Source organism: Dermacentor variabilis, chromosome 9 (genome assembly GCF_050947875.1).
Source record: "Dermacentor variabilis isolate Ectoservices chromosome 9, ASM5094787v1, whole genome shotgun sequence".
Classification (NCBI taxonomy): Eukaryota; Metazoa; Arthropoda; class Arachnida; order Ixodida; family Ixodidae; genus Dermacentor; species Dermacentor variabilis.
In genome coordinates, this window is record NC_134576.1 from 97,583,383 (window position 1) to 97,597,510 (window position 14,128).

The 14,128-nt window shown below is 47.7% G+C and overlaps 1 protein-coding gene across 1 annotated transcript in view; it reads left to right on the forward strand.

The window, feature by feature from the left end:
* The first annotated feature begins 409 nt into the window (after window positions 1-409).
* LOC142558461 (uncharacterized) overlaps window positions 410-14,128 on the forward strand; it is a 15,571-nt gene continuing 1,852 nt past the window's right edge. The window contains exons 1-3 of the mRNA XM_075670593.1: window positions 410-715; window positions 5,290-5,442; window positions 10,371-10,630. Of these exons, the coding sequence (XP_075526708.1) occupies window positions 607-715; window positions 5,290-5,442; window positions 10,371-10,630 (522 nt within the window). The 5' untranslated portion in view covers window positions 410-606. The remainder of the gene's footprint in view (window positions 716-5,289; window positions 5,443-10,370; window positions 10,631-14,128) is intronic.

Here is a 14,128-nt window from a genome sequence, read left to right on the forward strand (position 1 = left end):
GAGTGTTTGTTAACCCAACGTATTTTAGATAAAATTGCCATACTTTAATTTTTGACTTGGAGCAGAGTGAGCCAACGAATACGCCGTAGTGAAGTGCATCGGTGGAGTTTTCTGAGGAATAACTTTTATCAACGATTTATTATTCAGTGTTTCCTTTACTCGTGCGCGCTTGCTTAAGTATACGGGCCCCTATACGTATGTACGTATACGTATATGAGGGCGCACATGCTGCTTGCATGCAACGTAATTCAGTCGAGCTTTCACGCGACACCCTATATGTTCTGGTGTGCATTGCCGCCTCCGTGATAATAATACAACGTTTACCTACGGCGTGTGCTAATCTTCGAAATTAAAACGGAGTTGTGCTCCTCGTAATTTGATTGTTGTCTGATTCGAGCAAGTTATACCTGAGGACCACTGATTGGAAGCTGCATTCACTGTACTTACTATAATATACCGAGACCACCCGGAAGCCGTTACATAAACTTCGGTCGATATGTGGGACACATTATAGGACATCGCAGTGGTTCGTTCTAAAGCTTTCGTCCCACGTGTCCATGCGGTCATATCCGGCTCTTATTATGGCTTTACCGATTCTAGCTTCTAATGCGCATCTTTATCCAATCAGACCCAGCGGTGACCCCTTTGCCAGCCTCTACTCCGACAACGACGTCTAGTCCTCCAAGCCAAACTCCAAGTCCAAGTCCTCCAACGAGTAAGCCTTATCCTTAGCCATATTTCGATTACAATATGCATAAAAATGATAAAAGGAGCTGGATGATGACGCTTCATATTTTCTTGCGCTATGTACAGAAACACGGATACAGGAAAACAAGAACAAATTTTCCGCATCAATCATTAGTCAGCGTTTTCCTCAGTCTGCGTTTCCTTACATAGTGCAATCAGAAAATACGAAGGGGAAGTGTAGCAGCAGGAAAATGAAAAAGGTTTTGAAAATTATGCGTGGCTCTGCTATCGCAAACACCAACGACGAGCAGAGCAGGGGGAGGTTAAAGCTTCTGAAAAATCAATGCCGTCTTCCTCTGTGGAGGGTTTCGGTTGGGACGTCGCGCCATTTGAGGCGCCCGCCGCAACAGAAGCGATTTGTTGAGACGCCATATGCGACGGTGTCGTGTGCCAGACGCTGTACCGACGCGACGTGGCGGCAACCGCCGCGCTTTAGCTCCGATAAATGCTAGCATCGACGCAGTGTACTACCTGACAGCTTCTTGAAATCTGCAGAAGCGAGCGCGCGAGTTTTTATTAGAGACTAGTGACGTCACACCACATGTGTCCCCGCCGCGCCGCACCTTCTCCCCCGCCAGGCTCCACCCAACTTCGACAGGTCACTATGCTGCGCGATGCTATTTTTATACTTTGCTTTCACTCTCTCTCAGCTCCCTTTCCCCCAACTCGACGAAGCTGCGAACGTCAAGAGAAACCCAGCGAGGTTCTAACAGTTCCACTTCAAAAAACAGTATAACTCATCTCACGATGACTGCCGACGATAATAGACCGCTTTAGAATAGCGTATGTCGCCTTACGTACGTTGAACGTAAGCACCTTTGCGGGACGCTACGGTGCGTGTCCTTTCAAGTATTTTAGTTTACCTTACGGAAAAACAAACGTAAAGAAGACGTTATAAAACATGGCACCATCTGGCACCTCGTGCCAAACGTATCCAAGCCAAGACGATCCATTAGCAACCATCCTGCTGTTGCTATGTGGACGCGTCTCGTTAGGCCTACGGGCGCCAGAATCGCCAAACGATCTCAGAAAATGGACGCGCTATGCGTTCATAACAAACCATTCAGGTTAGCTTTGAGAACGCGAAAGCTCGCTACAATAATTACTGGTGATCGACGCAAGTGAGAGCGCAGCCATCCCTAGAATTCACGCTGAAGAGGGAGCCATGGGTGCCGCCATGTTCGACAACGCTATTTCTTAGCGTCCGTAAACAACACGGACGTTAAACTCACCCAATAACGTACGTTATCATAGCGCACGTAAACCTCAGAAACCCAATAACGTTCCGAGGATGCGCAGTGAGGACGACGCTATTTATTTACGTACCTAATGCTTTTAAGTTCGGTTGCAAGCGCTAAACTAAAACTGTCTAATGCGATTAGCATACGAGCATAGTGACACACCGTATTTCTGAAGTCACGTCTAATAACGTATATAGTGGACATTCTGTGACTTCTGTTGCACCCGCTATATGCCGAAACACGCCTGTATCGTCCTTCTTTGCTCTAGCCCTCGTTTGCCAATGTCGCCCATGAGCAGGGTGGCATGACGACGATTGTATTACGCTGACGCAAAGATCGCGATGAAATGATGAAAAGAAATAGCAATGATGTAAGGAGGAAGGCTGTATGACAATGATGGCATTACGACAATGCGATGACGATTCCTAACTTTTGACAAATGTGTAACGAAGACAGCTTGGTGAAGGTGACATGAGGACAAGGATATGACGATAATAGCGTGACGACGAAGGTATGACGGCCTCCGGATGACGAGGTGGGGATGGCGAATATCGCACGACCACGACGGCATGGCGACGGTCTGAGGACGGATGCATGACGGGGACTCTATGAATACAACTTAAAGACTGCGACGGCACAACTGCGACATGAGGACAAAGCGATGACGACGAGTGTACGACGGCAATAGCGTGACAAGTGTGTGACGAAGCTTGCATGAAGACGACGGCGTGACGACGAAAGCACGTTGACAGCGGAAGCGTGATAGCGACCTCCTCACGACGGCGCAAGGACGGCGGCGGCATGCCAGTGGCCGCTTAATCGCGATTGAATGACGACAGCACGAAGACTATGGTATGCCATTCGGCTTGCCATCCAGTACGATCTGATAGTCCAGTGCACCAATACGCCGAATGATCGTGTATGGTATGAAATAACGTCGAATAAGCTTTCCACTAAGAGTGCTTCGGGGTATCGGTGCACAACCCAAACGTGATCGCCTGGCTTGTATTCAACGTGGCGTCGTCGAAGGTTGTAGTGTCGTGTGTCCATCCTTTGTTGGTTCTTGAGACGCACGCAGCTGAACTGTCGGGCTTTTCCTTCTTCTCTTCCGGAATGCTGGGGTCGACCTGGCAAAACAGCCGAGTCATCTCATCCGTGAAAATGGAGATGCACTCGTTCGCTAGCTGTACACAGACTTCTAGCGGGGCTTTAGCCCTTTCATTGTGGATGGTTTTTGTGAAGGTCCTCGCGAATTTGCTTCGAAAAACGTCCCGCGCCGCTAATGTAAATTCCCAAATGTCGAACTAGACCCTCGCGACGTCTTCCGAGTCGGACACACGGAGTAGCTATCCTCGGAGTACCTCGGAGCAATAGGCTTGAGCGAGGTTTCCGAGTTGTCGGACGGAGCTCCGTGGAAGTTGGGTGTTTCCCTTGGTTGTTGCAGTACGATAGCTGCAGGCGATGCAAGGTCGGTCATTGGAGTAGCTGACCTGGCTGCGATCTTCCTGATCGACTCGGGTAGAAGACCACGTTTCGAGGCCCGCTTTCATAGTCTGCGGCTAGCTCGATGGTGAGATGCGACGTTGCGTTGTCTTCATGGTTTGGGCTTGACGCGGGCGACCGATACATGAATGCAACAGTACCTCCATCAGAAGTCACGTTGTAGTGACGTTCAAGTATAAGAGGTGGCACAACTACTATAGTCACAGAAACCATCTCTTCATTGGGTGAACTTGTACCCACAAAACAACTAACACTCAAACTCAACGATAGCAAGGAGTACAAGAAGCGACCATCTTAATCTCGTCTGCAGGCCAAGCGCGTCGGCGTTAAGGCTCAACTACTACACGCAATTTTCGAGCGAGAGCGACAAGCGACATGTCGCCCCGGATTTCGCATAGTGACTTCCTCCGGTCACAGCGTAATTGCGCAAAAACACGCCAGCAATCAGCCCGCCCACTTCTAACTGAATTCAATCTCAAAAATTGTGTGCCAAGACCGAAAAAAAAATACATAGCAAAATCAGCCACCACTTCATCTAATCGTAAACTGGGGACAAAGTATACGCGTTGTCTTGTCATTATTACTGATATGAGTTGTTTCTCTTGACTCTATTAGTCCTCAAACGCCACCGAGAGCGCCGAAAATATTTTCCCCAGTTAGTGCCACGAAGTTACATGCTGGCAGTCTGAAAACATGAAACGGACTTCTACTCCTGATGACAGCATATTAAATCTAGCTTCAATGCAGCTTGGCCTCGAGGTACGTTTGCCATTTATTTACGTGGGCACGAACGTAATTACTCGAATTATAATGTAAATTTGTCGCTAAGTTCTTTCGCATGTCCCCTCCATGCGGTTGCGCCACGCCGCGACGCGACAGCGCGACAGGGTCTGCCTGTCGCGTCGTTTGTCGCTGTTGCTTGAATATGTCGCATGGGTTTGGTTGCCGCTTTATACGGGGGAAGTTCCGAAAGCAAGTTTCGTCATTTTTTTGAAACAGAAGATGGTACACCATGCGAAACAAACAACCGCCATAAGAATTAACGCCCTTGGTTGGTTCAACGACGGAAGTAGCGGAAGCGGATGCGAAATGACGCATGCGCAGAGCGCCGAAGACAGTAGCAGCAGACCGGTGTGACCGCGGTTATTCGAGTACAAATCACGATGGTAGACAGACGGGTGCTGACAACATAGTTGGAAATGGAAGTGCACGCTTTTAACCGCTATGAATGGGCACGTGGGACCAGTGTGTCCGCCGTCCATGAACGTCTACAGATCGTGTATGCTGAAGAGGTCATGTCTCACGCTTTGCATCGGAGGGCACTGAGTGTTACCAGAGTGGTTTCTTCAAACAGATAGTACGCTACGACAAATGCCTCAATGTCGATGGCGACTATGTGGAAGAAATAGTGCAAGGCGTGTAGTTTATGACGCCATCCTGTGTTTGCTTTTGCCTGTAAACTTTCCATGTTAAAATGAACGACGAACTTTCATAACGTCCCTCGCAGATGAGTCAGTTGCCCACATGCCTTTCAGAAAGCACTACGCAATTCGTGTCGCGCATACAATCTGGTTACACAATGCTCAGTATCAAAAGATAATGGACAGAACTAACGGCAACATTCGAGAAACTTCGCATAGAGAAAGTCGCGACTTTCGCTGAGCCATAACATTGCAACGCGGATTGGTTCGTAAAAAAAACGTTCACTGCAAGCATAAAACGATGAGTGCGCGTATCACTACAGTTGCAGCAATACGCTTAGTACATCCAGAGCAAAGCATTTCTTATCTCCTTGCAGAAAAGCCTCCCCTGGTGTGCCAGATGACGTCTCCCAACCACGTGCCGAGTGGCCCGGAAAAATTCGATATTCTCATCAGTACGATGCCCGAGCCTGGCCTGTGCGACTACATCGTCCTCGATATTCCACAGACTCCAGACGGGAAGTTCGAGAGTACGTACCCCCTTTAAGCACTACGGTCGCGATCAGCAAAAGCGCCTGCTGCAATTTTTGCGGCGCGCTTTTAGTATGCAAAGAGGAACACAAAACTATTGTATAGGCTGTTGAAGCATGCTTCAAAAAATCTCTTTTCCCACATTTTGCAGTAGGAACCTCATTTCTCGAAGATAAAGTCAGGGAGACACTTTATTGAAATTAATAGGTAAAAGTCAAGAGCCCAGGAAAACTTCTCAAAAAATTGGAGGACGCTTAAGCTTCGCCTTCAAGAGTGGAACGCGACAGCGTTCCCGTCGACCCGCCAAGGGGTATTGGGCTACGGCGCAGCGACAACGCGCCCCGCATCGGACGCGGTGAGCGTCAAGCAACGCAGCGTTCGGCGCGACAACGAAATGCGCGCCTCAGCAAGCGAGGCACGCCTGAGCCTTCTAAGGTAACACCGCGTTCACTAGAGGCGCTTTTGTACCGCTTTGAAGCATCGAACTCGTGGCTCAGTGGTAACGTCTCCGTCTCACACTCCGGAGACCCTGGTTCGATTCCCACCCAGCCCATCTTGGAAGTTGCTTTTTATTTATGAAGTGCCTGCCGTGATTTATCGCTCACGGCCAACGCCGCGGACGCCGACGCCGACACCGACGCCGACGCCGACGACACCGGCTTTTCTGCGACACGAGCTCCTTAACGCTATCGCGTTAAAACTGGTTCAGCTCAGTCCTTGGCTCCTTTTGACTAAAATAAAGTCGATCTGTCAGAGAAAACAAGGGACGGTTCACTTGGAAAGACAGCAGAGTGTATTGCTTAAACTGATCACCACTCTAGAGACGCACTTACAGCTCGTTCTTCGGCTTCGTCGCTAGAATGTGACTTGTGCCAATTGTACTCCGGCTGTGACAGCAGCTTCGGCATTTTTACGCTCGACCATTCGGTAAAAGCGAACTGCGCCCCTGACACAGCTCGCGCCATCCGGGGATCGTCATTCGGTAGAGTCTCTTAGTGGCAGATAACAAAAACAGCGGCAAGTGTAGGTGTATGTCTTCTCCTATATAACATGGGCCACCTGGAGTAATTACTGACGCACATATACCATCAAAAAATAACTTCTTTCGAGAAAAGCGCCGTCAAAATTTATGAGGGCACCGCGACATTGTGTGAGAAAATCAAGGTGGCGTCAGCACCTGTTTTACGTTTTTGGATCTTATCTGCTGCACCTAGCCACCTCACGCAGTAAGAGGGGCTTTTATGTTACAGTAGACGGAAAAGTTTGCATAAAACTGAACTTCCATTTCAGTGCCTCTTTAATGAACCCAAGGTGGTCAAGGCTGTACCTGGAGCCCTCTTTTATAGCATCTCAGATAGTCACTTTGTTGCTTTTGGTGTTGCAGCTCCATAGAAATAATAGTTCATTTATTCGGTCACAACGGTCACAGTTATCTGCTACATTTACATTTTGCCCTCCTGGACTACCCAGACATTCCGAAATTATGTCTAAAATTTTTATACTCTTAATAAAATAACAACGATTATAGCATAAACGAGATAATTTAGGAACGTATGGGTAGTCCAGAAGGGTAAAATTCGGAAACCAAGAAAACAAAATGCTGGCACATACGCTGCGGCTAACGCTTAATCCGCAGTGATCGAAGCTATTATTCGCTACCTCCTGCATAATTACGAAAGGAAGTTGAAACAATCACTATCGAAAGGCTGTAGCTGTTAAACGAGCATACTGTTCCTTACCACTTCAGCCCTTACACTTGTGGGCTCTTTGCAGTCAACGTTTAAATACCTGTGATCTCATTGACGTATTCTGTGGAAAATAGTGTTCACACTCCTACACTCGCACACATACTCACACGAGAGGGAGAACAAGGACGCACAAGCCTCGCTACAACATTCTCCATCACCCCCCCCCTCACATACAGACACGCATTCACATTCGAGAATGCAAGAGATGACTGCAACAATTAGTAGCTGGTTTGCAATACTTTCTTTCATGGCTACGTAGGATCGATTTCCACGAGCTGGAACAGCTAATCGATGGCCACAAAACGAGGCAAAAAAGAAAGAAACTGCAGACTAATCAAATTGAAAAGAAGCGTAAAGAGAGTGTCTAGCTCTGCCTTGTGTATTGTTAGAGTCGTTTTAATTGTTTTCTATGGCTGCTTGCCATGAACATGTGTGAAGGCAGCAACAAGGAAAGCGGCCAATCTAAAAAAATTATGACGAAGAAATCGAAGCCGTGTACATACGTCATCCTTCACGCAGCTTCGCATGCGGAAAGTAATCAGTAAGCTGAAACAGCCTGGGTTTTCTATTAAAGTAACCTGTTGAACTAAATATTAGGTTACGTAAGATAGATAGATAGAATGTATTGACAGGAAAGAAAGAGAGGTCAACCTGAGCTAGCGCGCTCTAGTCTGCTGCTCTGCATTGGAGAGGAGGGAACTGGAGTTAAAGTACTCGGATGGGTGACGATGATAAGAAAAGCGATGAATGCTTATGTAAGTTAGACAGTGGTCCTACTAGAGCCGCTCGTCTACCTTGGTGTCCTGCTGAAACTTCAACAGCGCTTTAGTTGCCTGCATTGAAGTTGCAGTGTCAGGCAGGCTGTGCGCCGAGGATCGCGTCTCCCGACAGTGGTTGCCTGCCAACGTTGGCTAGGGAACTTTCCAAACGCCGTTCACTCCCCTACATATGCCGGCCAATCCCGCATAGGTGTTGCAGTGTTTCACGCGTCTGGCAGTGTTCACAATCAGGCCTATAATATATATATATATATATATATATATATATATATATATATATATATATATACAGCTTTGGATACTTTAGTTTCTTAGCGGCTCTATCAACTGATTTTTAGGGTTGAACTGAGTCTCAACTCTTCCGAGGGCGCGCGCCGCAAGATCTATATGGCTTTTTCTGGAATAAAACCCTATGCGGGTGCTTTCATCGTATTATTCAGTCATTAAATCGCGACAGTAATCCCTGGCACGCTCGATGCACTATCGCAGCGCCGCCGTCACGCTGTCCTGCCTGCGATGCTCAGCAAGCCTTCAGAGACGCACAGCGCGTTTGAGTGCAAAAGCACCGAAGTCACGCTGCTCTCAGTCAAGAGGTGAACAAGACAACAAGAGCTCATGCTACTCTCATCCGCCACTGTGGGACCCAGGGCAGCAGCCTGGCCTCCACTGTTGGCACACGCGTTGCAACATCTGCGGTGCGATTATGCCATACCGCGGCGCATACACTGGTCTGTAAGTGTTAAGTGATACACTGACAGTAAGTGTTAAGCTAAATCTATAGATCTTCTCCTTGGGCCTTCGCACATGTTTTCTGTCGGGCAGCATCTCGTGCCCCACAGAAGCGCCACGTCTGTAATAGCGCAGCGAGCGTTTTGAGCTGCATCATCATCATCATCATCATCGTCATCATCATCATCATCAGTCGGGCTACGCCCACTGCAGGGCAAAGGTGTCTCCCATAATTCTCCAACTACCCCGGTCATGTGCTAATTGTGGCCATGTTGTCCCTGAAAACTTCTTAATCTCCTCCGCCAAGCTAACTTTCTGCCGCCCGCTGCTACGCTTCCCTTCTCTTGGTATCCAGTCCGTAACCCTTAATGACAATCGGTTATCTTCCCTTCTCATTACATACCCTGCCCATGCCCATTCTTATTTCTTGATTCCAACTAAGATGTCATTAACTCGCGCTTGTTCCCCCACCCAATCTGGTCTCTTCTTATCCCCTTAACGTTACGCCCAGCATTCTTCTTTCCGTATCTCGTTGCATCATCCTCAATTTAAGTAGAACCCTTTTCGTAAGCCTCCAGGTTTCCGCTTGTAGGTGAGTACTGGTAAGACACAGCTGTTACACTTTTCTCTTGCGGGATAATGGCAACCTGCTGGTCATAATCTGAGAATGGCTGCCAAACGGACCCCAGCTCATTCTTATTCTTCTGATTATCTCAGTCTCATTAACCGGATCCGCGGTCACTGCCTGCCCTAAGTAAATGTATTTCCTAACCACTTCCAGCGCCTCGCCACCCATCGTAAACTGCTGTTCTCTTCCGAGACTTGCCAAGGTTGTAGACTGGGCGTGCAGGTGTAGCATATTAGAGGTTCGATTGCGCAACATTTGGGCGACACACACAGAAGAGAGACACAAACCACAGAGCGCTACTTGCAACTATCGTTTTATTCCCTTGTCAATGAAATAAATACAGGAAGATACTCGGCGGCGGGGGGGAGGGGGAGGGAGGAGGGTAACGACAAAACGACTAGACAAAAAAAATTTAAAAACAATGCCATCCATCAATGCCAAGTAGGCTTTGTCATGTGATCATTTTTGCTGCACTTCACATCGCAAAAAAGGAACCAGGATACAAAATTTCAGATTAGCGCGTGAGGAAATCAATTTCCTTTGCACTAAGGCATACTGATGCCATGCTCACGTACATACTTCCCAAACGCGCAATCTTAGCGGCTGCGATGATCTCTCGCGTCATTTGGCTGCCATCTTTGCTCACAATCTTGCATTTCTTAAAGAATGGCCGACATCCGCAATCTCTACAATGTACCCCAAGGTGTCCGGCGACCGCTTTTGAAACGTTATACTCATGCTCCTTTAATCGTTCACACGACCTAACGGCTTAAATATAGGGGTGTTAGTCATGCGATGTACAAGCACCCACTCTACACCCACGACGCTGCTAATATGTGCAGCTTGTACAATTACCTCCAGTTATATTTGGTGAAACAAGTCGGGTCCTACAGCATGGCCTCCGAGATCAGGCGGAGCGCGCGCGCGTGTGCCGCTGATTCTCGGAGGCCGTGCTCAAGGTCCGAAAGGTAGGCACTTTAAGGGGAAGTCTCCAAAACACAAACTTCTTACGCATTCGTCGCTGTTCCGCTCGCTGTTCGCAGGAGATGGGTACGAGTTCCTGAAACGACATGGCAACACGTCCAAGTACATGTTCAGCGTCAACGTCCCCCCCTCTTCAGACCTGTCGTCTCTTTTAACGTTTCTCGACAACGCGACGCTGACAGACACTGGAAGGGACATACTGCTAAGTCTACCACTGCGCGGTTTTGGCTTCCTCGACAAAGTGGCACAGCTGAACATGTCGACGTTTACTAGCTCTTCACTGGCCAACTACGCTGGGGTGCTAAAGTTTTTGTACGCGGTGAGTTTTGATAGAGCAATAAACTACCGCGGTGGGCTGCTTTCTGAGCTTCGGCTCAGTCGCTCGACGAATTTTTTACGCTGGCACCGCAACGTTTTCGGCTGACAATCTTCGATACATTGTCGAATTGAAATAATCGAAGCAGTACGACGTAGTTCTCGTAAATCGAATCTAGAGTACCGATTACCGGCCGCTTTGTGTGCGATTAGAACGAGGTAGTGCGCTCTTTTATTCCTATTAAGCTCTGAAAGTAAAGCGGTGCTGCTCAGCGGCAATAATGGTCAGGTTATCATGAGCTGTCAAGCCCGCTCGCACTGAACATTGAAAACGCGAGCTCTTGAAAAACAAAGTTCCTTAACCGCACCTCTAGGACATGCAGATTCGATAGGCAACTTTTTCAGCATGCAGCATTCAGGAACATATATGCAGCGAGCATTTGCTGCCGCCACTTCTTACTAACCAATAGGCCTGGTACGTCGAAAAATATATTTAGAAATAAAAGTTACGCCAGTTGCTCGATGCAGATTATTCTTGTTATGGCGCGATACATGTAGCGAAGAATCCATTCCACTTCTTCGCAGCGATTCACGGATGTCCTCAGAGGCCTTGGCGTTGCCAAAGGCGAAGTCATCAACTTCTTCGCTTTCAGACCAGTCAATCTGGCCTCGAGTGCGCCCTCTTATGAGGGACTCTTGCAAGGCCTTAACAACATCCCCGGGTAAGCAATACTTCCCGAATCAGTAATGCTGCTTCGTTCAATCGCTCAACTGCACCCTACTGCACTAATATATATTCAAATGATTCACCACAAGAACGAAACATGAGCCAAAACATTAAAAATTGTATGAATGGTGTACTTACCTCATAAGAATAGAATGAAGGAACGTATCTTGTAGCACAACCACCAAAGGCTCAGCGCGTTAGCAGCATAATTCTAGTTAGGGTCCCGGTTAGGCAACTTTGGGACTGAAGAGTTCTTTGTACAATAGAAGGTTTAGATCATGCGAAGCGTGATGGCAAATGGCTCCTCGTGAAGCTAAGGGTTACGTATCGCTGATCATACGATGATACGTGCATTACGTTCCTTCATATAAGCAATACTGGAGCCAGCAAGGCTTTATAAAGGAGATGCTGCGTTCCTTCATGTAATGCGCATTTTTTTGGTTAAGGAAGCACTGTTATAAATGCTAAGAAACAAAGAACTTTCTACGGTAGCGATTATATACACAATTAAAAACATCACTACACGTACCTTCCGCCTAATGCAGAACAGCTAACTACGCTCGAGCGCACATGACCTGCTACAGAGGTTGAGAGAAAGCGCATTGTTGCCATACTGCAAATATTACACGTGCACCGCTTTAGAAAAAGGTAGATTTCTTTTGCAAGAGTAGAGCACCGTACTTTTTCAGCAGTGGCTTCGCGTAACACAAAGCTCTCAGCCCGAACGGGATGTGTTCATAGGCCGCATTTCTCAACGAACCATTTTATTTACTAATCGGACGCTGCCGCGTCACTGTTATCGCTAGCATCGCCGCTCATTGCTACGCATAAAAAAAAAGAATGCGAAATGAAAGCCAGCGTAGCAGATGGGCAGCAGCTGTTCATAGCTGCAAGGCCACCGTCACTCGTTCATGCGGCCAACAGTGACATAACGAAATGCGAAAAGAATAAGTCGTTAACGACGCGCAAAAGAACTTGCTGTGGCCTTACCATGAAACGGCACCGAAGCAGACGCTGGCAAAGAACCCAACAACGATCCTTAGGTGCATTTTTTTACAGAAAGATGTGTGCTTCAGGTAAGATCATCGGAAATTGTGACACCTAAACACTAAATTTTACCCATTTTATGGCGATATTGCCTATTCTGTAAGGATATAGAACGACTTTACGGAAGTGGGTAAATTGCACTGTGCTTACCTCAATTCATATTGCTAGTCTAAAGCCGGCTGGCACACCAAAACTGTACAAGGTTAAGGTTCTGTAACAAAGCATCAGCTTCACTGGCGTTAATATTGGTGTGGCAAAATGACCCAGTCATAGGCGAGCATTTGAATTTGGCAAGACCCATCGATAATATATATTGACAAAAAAGCACCACAAGAACTGACCTTTGAGAAGTGCATACGGCCATCGGAAGAACGGAAGTCTGGTCTCAATTGTTAGAAAAAAATTACGTGCACTTATGGAAGCATGAAGTCATTTTATTGTATCAAGGTTTAAAGTTTTCTTGACAGCAGTCGGCAACCGACTTTGTCAAATGTTTCTCCTGGAGCCGGGCGAAGGCGGTGCTGTTCAATTACAAACTGCTTCCTTACCCACCCCAGTGTTAATGACTCATCTGTACGCCAAAGCACATGCGAGTGATGTGTGCCGCGTGTGCCAAAGGGAGAGGGCCACCCTGACGCTCATCCTATGGGATAGCGCCAAGTTTCCCGACGAAGCTTCGATAAGTACAACGATTCCGGTGCGACTCACGGCTGCGGCGATACGCTAACGACCACGAAACCCCAACCTGGGCCTTCCAGCAGGTCTCGGCGGCTCTAAAAGACGAAAGGCCGAGCGAAACTGACGGAACGTTGCCCCTCAGGGCGACCGACCGCGCGAGTAACACGCGCTGGAGTTGAGCAGAGACTACCCGCTGAGAAGACGTCAGGGCCCGCGTCGCGGCGCCATTTAGTCATGGTGTCGTTGTGCAGGCCACTATATAAAGTTCTCTGTCTCTCTCTCTCTCTCTCTCTCTCTCTCCTGGACCACAAAAGTAGCCTCAGTTGATTGATTACAGTCAAGCTTATGACTAAGAACAGCTCATTCGCAAGAAAGGCTCATAGAAAATCCATGGTATGCCGAGAGAAAAAAATTGCGACAGAAATCAATCTCACTGTTACTGCCGATGGTTATATGATTAGCATTCGAACAAAGTAGCGACGCACAGTAATTCCGAAGTCAGCTTATTTGACATCTGTAGCGGTGAACTTAAGACTTCCATTGCTTCGGCTGTATGTGACGTTCTCAAGTATGTTACCCCTTCGCTAAGACACTCGCTTGCCAAGATCGTCCATGAGCACGGAGGCATGACGACGACTGTATGAGGCCGACGCTGTCACGACACATGAAGGACGAAAAGACGAAATGATGTCATAGGAGTGACAAAGGCAGCATGACGACGGCAGGACGACAATGAAATGACAATAATTAGATTGTCGTTGGCATTGAATAAATTATGAATGGCATATTGACGTCAGCGTGACGACGACATGAATACAATGGGATGATGACGAGCGTTGACAACGTTTGCATGGCGATGACAATCGCACGACCACGACAGCATGACGACGACGATATGACAACGAACGCATGATAACGACTGTCTCACGTCGATGCAGCGAAGACGATTACGTGATAGCGGTGGCATAATCACCACTGACTGATGACATCAGGGTTACGACAGAGCGAAGAACGATTGACGTTAATGGAACGACGAAGGTGATATGGTAA